General features: G+C 25.1%; 1 protein-coding gene across 4 annotated transcripts in view; it reads right to left on the bottom strand.

Moving 5' to 3' along the window:
* The window catches only part of LOC124422097 (large neutral amino acids transporter small subunit 1), a 39,012-nt gene that overhangs the window by 16,594 nt on the left and 10,560 nt on the right, over window positions 1-11,858 (bottom strand). For 3 of the 4 annotated variants that reach the window (XM_046958084.1, XM_046958083.1, XM_046958081.1), the window contains 2 exons: window positions 2,018-2,268; window positions 1,085-1,331 (listed from right to left, as the gene is read on the bottom strand). In XM_046958084.1, the coding sequence (XP_046814040.1) occupies window positions 1,085-1,331; window positions 2,018-2,263 (493 nt within the window). In that variant the 5' untranslated portion in view covers window positions 2,264-2,268. Of the gene's footprint in view, window positions 1-1,084; window positions 1,332-2,017; window positions 2,269-6,302; window positions 6,569-11,858 lie in introns of those variants that run through there. The other variant, XM_046958082.1, reaches the window with a different exon arrangement.

Raw genomic sequence — 11,858 nt, 5'->3', positions numbered from 1 at the left:
ATATATACATATATATATATATATATTTTATATATTTCCTCCTAATTACTTTTAATACTATATAAATATAAAATGTGATAATAAATTAGAATAAACACAAGTACTAATTACTTTGAATAATATATATTAAATATATATATATATACATATATATATATATATATATATATTTTCTTTATTATAACGTACGTTTATCTTTATTCTCCTTTCATCTAATATAAATCATTTTAATAACATCAATGTGCCATGTGTGATATATTAAAAGCACATCAATGAATGAAATTTTCAAATAAAAATTTATCTGTCACTCTTCCTCTCGTTGAAATCTTTCTATTGGTTATTATCTGTTAACTCTTTTCGAGATGTAATTAATTTAATAGAGACGAATTGAGAAACGTGTATTATGAAGATGATCCATTTGTAATACATATTGTACAAGCTGGATAGACGGCATTCAACTATGTCATATTCTTTCTCTCTCTCTCGCTCTCTCTCTCTCTCTCTCTCTCTCTGTCTCTCTCTTTTTCTTTCTTTCTCTATCTCTCAATGGGGGTCCGTAGAAAATCAAAGAAGACTATCGACGAAATAGAAGGCTGAGAACGAAGATAAAAAATAAAAAGAAAGAAAAAGAAGGGGAAGAAGAGAATGAAACAAAATTGTGTCGGTGGGAATCAAGTTATCTTCAATTAATGTTGTTATCACTTCAAGGCCAGAAATGTATAGTTAAATGAATGAACTTCCTTTCCTTTTCTTCTTTCTCTTTTTTTCTTTTTTTCAAGCGAACTTTCTTCCCAAGCGAATCCTCTCCTCCTTTTTTTCGTATTTAATCCTTAACTTACTAACCCAACATACTATGAACTATACGTACGTATAATCAATTACTTCAATGATAGATCATTAACAGTAACATTTTAATTAAATTTTGATTCAATTAAATGACTAATTATTTTAAATATATATATATATATATATATATATATATATATATATATATATATATAATCATCAGTTACTTTAATGACGAGGCATAATTAAAAAAATTTATAAATATATATATATATATATATATATATATACAACTTACATATACACCAGGCAGCAAGTAATCGTGCAGCATCATCTGGTGGTGCACAATCAGGAAAAATAGGTTTTAAAACGTAAATGCTAAATGTCAAGGCCACGATAGCTTGACTGCAAGGCCGTACTATCATGCACTCAATCCATAGTCTTATAAAGGCCATAAAAGGTCCAAAGGTTTCCATGATATACGCATAATCAGCTCCTGACTTCCTTATCATACAACCCAACTCGGCATAACAATAGGCTCCTACCTATTTGTGAAAAAGAAAAATAAATAAAATAATAGGTAAATTAAAGTGTATCGAATTTTTTTTCTTCCTTCTTTTTTGCTTTGTTCTTCTGTTTTTTTCTTTTTTTTCTTTTTTCGAATTTATCTTTTACAAGAGAATGAATCTAAACGTATTATAATAAAAAATATTATCATTGATAAAAGATTAAAAGATTGAAAGATCGTAGAAAGAGATTATTATGTAAAGCATGTGAATATAAAGTATTGAAAAGGTAATAAGTTCGTTTAGATATGTTTCTTTTTATTTTTTTTTTTTGTTTTTTATTTTTTTCTAATAAAATCAACACAACACGAATAGACAAAATGGTATATTTTTATTAAAATTTTTTTATAAAATTATATCCATAATAAATATTTTTAATATATTATCAATTGATATAATATTTATAAATATATTAATAGTAATAGTGCTAATATGGTAATACACTCTAACACTATACTATTATATACTAATAATAGTTATCTAGTTAACAATTAAAATATTATATATATATATATATATATATATTAAAAATATGTAAAAATTTTTTATTAGATTATATCTAATATATTAATAAATTGTATATTTTTAAAGATGCATATGTAATATTTTTTCTGTTTTTTTTTTTTTCATTTTCTCTTTCGTAAATTTTATGGCAAAGAACTCACCATGGAAAAAAGTCCTGAAGCGGTCCATACCAAAAGGCTAGCATTAACACTTCCGGTATGTTTTAAAACACCGGTTGGACTGACAAAGATTCCAGAACCAATGATCGAACCAACGATAACGGTGACACCATTGAGAAGTGACATTTTTGCTTCAAGTTTAATTTCGTCACCTCCTGCGTCATTATTGGTTGGCACAGGATCATAAGGACCCTTTTCGCCATCTTTAATGCTTCCTGACTTCGACATGTTCACTGAAATATAAACAATATTTATTATGTATGCGCTTATCCACCTACATACATATATATATATATATATATATATATATATATATATATATACATACCTATGTAAACAATCTATATATTTTTTATTTTTTAATTAACAATTGAGAAAAAAGTAATTACGTGTTCATTCGAAAACCTAATAAACGAACGAGACTAAAAAAAATTATCGCTATATGCAATTTGATATTTATCGCTTCTAACGAGCATTGTGTGATATGAGCTCGAAGGACATTAAGAGCTGTTAGTTTTCATTTAAAAAGTTCATTATTATACAATCAGTTTAAGTATGATAAAATATAGCCGATAAATAATTAATGGAACAATATTTGGGTTAATCGTATACGCGTAATAAATAACGCTTACAAAAATTATTTACTTCTTCATTTTCTATTTCTCCGTTTTATTATTAATTCTAATATTGTCTAAGAGAAGAATTCTAATTTTGTCTAAGAAAGGATCACAATGGTAATTGCAAATATTATAAAAATTAACTAATCAACTTGTTTTCTATGATTCGAACATTTGATAATTGAAATTATTCCTTAGTTTTTTTAAAATTTTACTAACATAAATAAAAAAAGAAGAAAGAAAAAATCAAAAAAAAAAAAAAAAAAGAAAAGAAAAAAGAAGAAGAAAAAAGAAAAAAGACAATTCTAAACAGGCACGGAGATTTTATGTCTTTTCACCTTTTTCTTTTTCTTTTTTTTTTTTTCTTCACATTTTTTTAGATGCAACTTCCAAGATTTCTAGAGGCGCTCTTTTACGTTGGCGTTTACATATACGTGTATCATTATCACACTCAACAACTTTTCTTCTCATTCTTTTCCTCTCTCTCTCTCTCCCTCTCAATCTCTTTCTCTCTCAGCCTGTTTTAATAAAAGACAGGAGAATATATATATATATATAATTCTAGCGTGAACATCACGCAGCTTCTCTTAAATTTTCCTCCAAGAAATTTCTATCGTTCTTTTGAATAATGTATCTCTATTTCTCTTTTCTCCCTCTCCTCTTCCTCCCTCTCTCTCTCTCTCTCTCTCTCTCTTTTATTCTCTCACTATAGCCAAAAGAAATTAACTACAGCAAGTATATTTTCTAGAAACCATGCCTGATATCTACAACCTTTCATTTCGATAGTTATTAATTGCGTACTACTACTACTATTACTATTACTATTACTATATTGAAAAATAATATGTGTGTGTACATATATGTGTCCTTGAAAATAAATGAGTAGTATTTCTCCACGTGCGAAAATTCAAATTCGTTTCATCGTTATCTAACATCGAATTAAAGATAAATTACTATCATTATTACATTAAATAATAATACATATATATATATATATATATATATATATATATATATATATATACCCAATTTCGAAAATAAATGCAAATTATCTCTAATGTTATTCTAATAACAATTAATCTCATATTTAAATGTTATTATTAACTACAATCATTTCCTTAAATAAAGCTATTTAAAAGACTAATTTGTAATAAGTTACATATGTAAGTCATTCTATATATATATATATATATATATATATGTGTGTGTGTGTGTAAACGAAATAAAAAAAATAAAAAATATCAATAAGAAAAATTTAAAAAAAAGTTAATGGAAATGTGAAAATTTTATCGATAAAATTAAAGTGACGAAAAAAGAGAAAAAAAACTGGAAAACAATTACATACGAACAAATCGATCAATCGAATTGCCGATCTAAAATGCACACCTTTCTATGTCAACGAACCAATAATGAAATTAATTTGAAAAACCAGTTCCAACTTAAATTAAAATCAACGGCCACTTCTAATATGTAAACTAAATAGTGTATATATACATATGTATATATATATATATATATGTATATATATATATATACATATATGAAAATATTATAAATGCCATTCTCGTTTGGTTACGCGAAGTAATAAGAAAAATCTACTATCAAATCGTAATCGAAGTCTGCCTTGATTTTATAAGAGAGAAGGTAGTACACCTATGTATGCATATATGTACTTATATGCTGTTGCCTATGTATATATTGTTACAATCGATAGGATTTCTTTTTAATAAATACATATATACATATATTGATTTTACTTCGTGAACATGCAGGTGCAATAAGTAATTATAAGTAATTATAGGTCGATTTGTAAATTATCTTACAAGTTAACGTTGAGTAAGTAAGTAATCATGAGTTGTAAGACTTTAAAAATTGAAATATATTTTCGAAAATGATAGAGTAGTAAATGTTATCTTATGTTTGATTGATAATTAGTCGATACCGGTTATACTATAAAAATTATCGAAATATTTTGTAAGTTTTGCAATCTTATTTGATATGACATTTTCTTTTTTTTTTTTTTTTTAGTTTTCTATCTGTTTTTTTTTTTTTATATGTTTATATTGTATTTATTATATATAGGTCTATATAAATAGATAAATCAATATTATATAGATTTATATGGATCTCTCTTTCTCTTTCTTTCTGTATTTTTCTATATGAATCTATCTTTCTATATAAAAATGATCAATTTTTCAAATAATTTGTACAAGAATGTTTTACAAATTGCACTTTAAATTTTTTTTTCTTTTTTTTACTTTAGGAAAATATAAAGAATTTTGTTTTTATAAAATTTTCTTATATAGCAGTCTTTTTTCTCTGGCTAGAAACAAAAAGTTGTAAAAATCTGTAGTATAGTTATATCCCAATGTAATTATTATAATTAGTATAATTATACATCTAGCGTAATTATCAGAACTATTAAAGCTGTTTAATTATTAAGGAACAATAATTATTCTAATAACTGTAGAATGATATTTTTAATAAAAACATTAGAAAAAAATTCTATCTCTCTTATCATAAATTAAGAAGGAATTATTTTTCAATAGCTGCAAAAAGTCTTATAAATCGATAAATCTATATCAATATAGATAAAAATAACGTGGCAAATGTTAACGTATCACTTATGTATGTATAGAAAAACACATTTATATATATTTTACGACTATCGACTTCTTAAATTTTTTATACAGTATATATACATGTATTTCAACTTTTAATTTAACAATTAAACAATTTTTCCGATTAGGTTAGGGAAAAAGTAGTTTGAAATACTCGAAACTCATATCGTAGATAATATTCTAAGAAACGAGAAATCAAATGTACTTGTTTGATCTATATAATAATATTGTGTATTAAAAAAATTTTTATGTATTATATATTAGAGAAAAAAAATAAATTATATACGAAAGAAATCACAAAAGTAACAAAAAACAATGTTAATTATGAATTTGATAGATCGACTATTTGATCATTTCATCAATCATTTTTTTTTTGGTTTTTTTTTTTCTTTCTTTCTTTCTTTTTTCCCCCACAATCAATATCATACATATCACTGGGAATATAAAACGTTCGAGAATGCAATTCATTATCGATCGAAATAAATTATAAATGAACATGTAAAATAAATATGTATACAAATATGTATATGTATTATAAATTCAAGAATGAATATCGATAGTTAAAAATGCTTACGCATATTTCTTATCACACGTATTTCTTAAACACAGTAATAAAAAAAAAATAGATCAATAATATTGAGATATTAAGTTTACGACGTTGAAGTTAAAGTTAACTTTACGTACGCAAACAAAAATATATTATTTAAATATATGCGTATACGTAGCTGTAGATAAAATAACTGATTTGAATGATAATAAAAAAAGAAGCAAGGAAAAATTTTAGTCTTCTAATAAATGCGATGATATATATATATATATATATATATATATATATATATATATCTAGTATATGTACGTATCTATCCTATTTACCAAAGATATACGTGTATAGAATTTTCGCATGATTTACACTTCCTTTGTTATAAACTTTTATATATGTATTAATTTAATTTATATATGTATAGAAATATATATATATATATATATTGTGTGCGTGTGTGTGTATGTATGTGTGTGTTTGTTACCTACCAAAGGTGCCATAGGTATATAGAATTCTCGTACAGTTTTCACTTCGTAATAAAACCATCTTAGTGAACTAATTTCCTCGTTGTACACGTTTTATAAACTTTCTAATTTTTTATATATATTTATATATATGTATACATATATATATATATATATATATATATATGCATATAAATCACGAACTTTTTTGTTAGGAAGAGGAAGAAAAAGGTAGAAAGTTCAACGTCAGTTGGTCGTAGCTCGGTGCCGAGTATCGTATTAACGTTTGAAAGAGAGACAGAAGTAAGAAGAGAGAATCTCAAACGAGAGGAAGAAAATAAGGATAAATGGGAGAGAATCTCTTTGTGTAGTGTTAGTGAGAACTTATTCAGAGAAAACGAGACACATGAAAGAAAGATTGCGAGTTTCTGTCTCTTTCATTCTTTTATACACTGTCTATCTCTCTCTCTCTCTCTCTCTCTCTCTTCCTCTCTCTTTCATGTTCATTTAAGCGTATACAGTAAGAACGTGTTCGTGAAATACTTCTTGTGTGTATGTATATATTATACATATATATATATATATTAAATCGAAGAGGTCACTTCGAGAATCGATAATATAAAAAAAAAAAATGAAAAATTATCTATACCTATATATATATATATATATATATATGAACGATCTATAAATAGTACAAAATAATACAAAATAAGATTAATACATTTTATATAGATCTACATTATGGGAATCAATATTATATAGATATCTATCTATTATATCTATTATATAGATTCGATGATCGAGAGAAATGAAAAAAAAAAAAAAAAAAAAATAAAAAAAAAAGAAAAGTAAATATCGATAATATAAATGTAAATTTATATAATATGGCACATCTTATATATAGATCTATTTATAAATCATTTATATGGAAGCACTTATCACGTATAAAATTAATCATATATTTATATACTGTTAATCTATATTTATATTCCTAAACTTTTTTATTTTTGTTCCTATCCATCGAATTCAAATATCCAATGAGATAGTACATACTTCTTTTTTTTTTTTTCTTTTTTTTTTCCTTGAATATATCTGTGATTAATACGAATTCAGGAGAAGCGATAAATGAATTATTTGCTACGGTATAATTTGTTGCAAATATATGATAAGCGTTTTATCAAACAAATAAAGGGAGATTATTCTTCTTCTTTTTATTTTTTTCTTTCTCAATTCTATATTCGACTTGTTTAATTTACCCGAATGAAATTTATGAACGTCTATATCTGTATTATAAATATGTGTAGTTTTCAAGTTGCACAATCATTAGCCTTCAAGTCAATTTTTTTTTTTTTTTTTATGTTTGAATAAGAAATTATATAATGTGAAACTTATAGTATAAATTTGTACACACACACACACACATACACAGAGTATTTTATATATTCTATAATATAACTATATTAATAAATATAGTTATATTATTTTAAGTTCTATACAATCTATATTGTATAGAACTTAATATAATATAATATTATTTACTATACTTAATTATATTAAGTTATTATACAAAAAATAATATATATAAATATAGTACAGTATAAATTTATTAATTATAATTTATATTTAATAAATAATAACCCTTTTAATGTAAATTATTAATTTAATGATCAAAAAAAAAAAAAAAGAAAAGAAAAAAGAAAAAGAAAAAAACAAAAAAAAGAGTGAAATAAAAAATATATTATAAATATGTAATTTCAAAGTGATATTACGGAGTATTGCTGATAAAAATATTTAAAAAAAAATATCAAATCGTTTTGAACAGTCTCAAAAAGTTGTAAAGATTTTACGGGAGGGCTTTCGTTATATGAAAAGACGAGTTTGACGCTCCCTAATTCGTAGTCCTAATGCGTCAGTCTGGCACTCGTACTGCTTCTTTGAATCTCTCTCTCTCTCTCTTTCTTATACATAGCACACTCGTCCATTCTCTCTCTCTCTCTCTCTCTCTCTCTCTCTTTTTCTCTCTTTAATTTAGCTTCAGTACAGCTTGCGTGGTTCGTACATTAGTGTACGTGAAACGTGCGTATAATTTCTTATCGTATTTCATATATATTATAACCAGATAGGTAAAGAAGGATCATATAAAAATTTTGTGTTATCGTACAAAAATATCATTTATATATGTAAGGTACGTATATACCTATTTGTACTTATTTCTTTATTGATATATGTAATATATAATAAAGCCCTTCATTGAACGATCTTTACGATCGATTTTCTCTCGTGCACAATATACGCCTCGATGACTTTTCTTTCTTTTTTTGTTTTATCTTCTTTATTTTTTTTTTCTTTTTTTTTTTTTTTTTTTTTTTTATTACTTTCTCCTTACCACACTCCAATATCGACCACGTGCCTTTTCAAGAACTCACCACACATATAACCAGCTCTATTGCCATGTGCGAAATAAAATTACGAAAGTTGTGCGAATTATTTATTAACGAAGTAATTATCTTCGAATACTATACGCGTTGTATATACGCATTATATTATTATATATAAATAAGCGTTATATTATATAATACGCAGAGATATAATGTCGATTAAAGTATTAAAATTGTTAAAATTATGATAAAAGTGTTAAATATGCTTTTTAATGAAGTATAAAGAAAATCTTTTGAAAAAATTTTTTATTTCGTAATATCGTACAATATTTTTACCTCTGAAAATACAATATAGAAAATAGAACGTAAAAAAAATTCACAGGATAAATAATAATATCTGAATCGTTTCAACGTCAATGTCTTCCTTCCTTTCTTACTTTCTTTCTTTCTTTCTTTCTTTCTTTCTTTTCTCCTATACGATAATTAAATATAATCTATTGGTATGTTTGTTAGGGTTATTCAATTTTCAATCGTGGATGGAATGGATGGCATACGAAACTCCCTTCAAATGTTACATCACTTTTATTGATCTTACGCTAACATCAGCGCCAACGACCCACGTACGACATGAACTGTACTTAAGGTACTCACGAAAAGAGCAAAGACACGCTGTCATCGATCTGTTTGCGAGTGGAATGTCTGATACTTAGAATAACATTTGATTTGAATGAAAATTCAAAACGAATAAATCTGACGAAGGAAAAAAAAAAAAAAAGAAAGAAAAAAAAAGAAGGGTTTAATCCATAAATCTTTTTTCAGGCATACATATGTATATATCCTTATCTATGTTAGAAAATTGAAACGTCTAACGAAAATATTTAAAATGACAAAATTGAATGATGAGACACACCTGTCATATATTTAGAAATAATTCATTATAATTTTTTCTCAATAAAAAATTTGCCTCGAATCGTCTCAATTATATCCTTTCATTTATTATTATTATTATTATTATTATTATTATTATTATTATTATTATTATTTCTTGTATTTTTTAATTTAATCTATTCGTAAAAATATTCAATTTGATTTCGAACAATGATTTTTCAAAAAAATAAGAATTAATTAATAAATAATATACGTATTATTTCACGCATTTCCTCGTGCGTAATAGAAAAATACAAATACAATTGATACGACGGAATTAAATGAGATGGACACTTATTGATACGTATGTAAATGAATCGATGATTATAAAAGTAATCTAAGAATGAATCATCAATAAAAAAGAAAAAAAAAAAAAGAAAAAAAAAAAAAGAAATTCGTTTATCAAGTAATTCGTCGTATGATTAGATCACAGACAATAAACTAATAATATTGTTTTTCTTTTCTATAATTTTCGACTTACATCACACTTTCATGATAACTCATTGAAATAATTCGTAATAAATTTGCTTCGAGTCTTTTTTTATTTCTTTTGTCCCTCCCCCTCCTTATCACTTTATTTTATTTTACTTTTTTTTTTTTTTCTTTATATTTAGTTTGTTTTTTTTTTTATCTTTTTCTTTCTTTCTTTCTTTCTTTCTTAATTAAATTTTCATCGTAGAAAGGAATACTAGAAGGAACGTGATATTCGCGAGACATTAAGTGAAGTCGAAGAGGCCAGTTTCCATCACTGAGAAGAGTGAAGTGGAGTAGAGTGGAATGGCGTGGCGACCAAGAAAATCAATAGACCACGTGGGTCGCCGACCGGATTTTCCGAACTTGCTTTTCGTACTGACGAATACAGTTCACTCTCTTGATTCATCTGTTAACGTCTTTAGGAAAAAAAAAAAAAAAGAAAAAGAAAAGAAAAAAAGAAAAAGATAATAATGATTGAAAAAGATTAGAGTGAAAAAGAAAAAAAAAAAAAGAAGAAGATACATCTAATCAAATTATTTAAGTTTTAACAACTTATGTAATTGGTATTGTACATGTACTTCAACATGAGATATTTCAAAGAACATAAATCTTCTTATCATCTATTCACATGTCTTAAATTCACATATATAGGGTAATTCCGGGTGAGATGACCTTGTAACTTTGAGACAACTCGATTTTTCGTAAACATTTCGTAGATACACTCCGATTCTCAATTATTTTCAATAAAATTGATAATTGATAATTATCACAGAGTAAAATTGATAATTATTAATATAACACGTAAAGAATATTTCTTGATTTGTTTTCAATTGAGAAATTAGATAAGTCATTTGTATTCGTAAACAATTCAACTTTTTTTCATGTAAAACTGACTGCTTATAGGAAATGATGAACTTTTATTCTTCGTGTTGATCATTTTTAATGACGAAGATATATTCTGCGCTTTTTTTTTTCTTTTTTTTTTTTTTTTTTTTTTTCTTTTAATGGAGAACAACAATCGGAATAACGTGTGCCTCGTGTAAAATAAGAGTAAAATAAGAAACACAAAGGAAAATAATGAACCAGAATATGTCTCACCTGATTGTAGTTTGAAAATAATTAATAAAAAGATTCCGGCGATAAAAACGTCAGACGCAATGTTAAATAAAATTAATCCAATCCTTAGGTATGTCATCAGGTATAATTCAACGAATTAAAAAACGTAAATGCGAAACGTTTCGAGCGACTAAAGTAACAAAACGAGTTCAAAATTTAATGTTCAAATGTAAACGTTCTCTTACAAAAAATCCAACTTTGGGTGAACATTTTTTTCAGATTTTGTAGGCCAAAAAGATTTTGAAAAGGAGAAAAAATAACGCTGATTGCTTCAGATTTAGGGAGACGAAGATGAATTTGATCATGCGAAATGCGATAAATGATTTTTAAAGAAGAATGTTTGACGTTTTTTTAATTTATGCAATCTTCGTGGAACAATTTTATGGAAGAAAAAGAAATGATTTTTCTTCTTCTAAAAGAAATAATCTTTCTTTCAGCAAAAGCATTTCTTTGTTTTTTTTTTTTTTTTTTTTTTACTTTTAAAACAATGATACTTTGAATCATCGGGGATTAATCTCACTCATACAATATGGGTGATATGGCCTTTTGCATGGGGTAACAATTTCTTTTTTTTACTAAAATCTTAATTACTTTTTTAGTTTTATTCTTGACATTACAATTTTTCACTTATTTACTTTTACAAACATAATACCTATTATACAGACAATATACTGAAGCATTAAAA

This window comes from Vespa crabro, chromosome 2 (assembly GCF_910589235.1).
Source record: "Vespa crabro chromosome 2, iyVesCrab1.2, whole genome shotgun sequence".
Taxonomy (NCBI): domain Eukaryota; kingdom Metazoa; phylum Arthropoda; class Insecta; order Hymenoptera; family Vespidae; genus Vespa; species Vespa crabro.
This window is presented reverse-complemented; position numbering and strand designations above follow the sequence as displayed.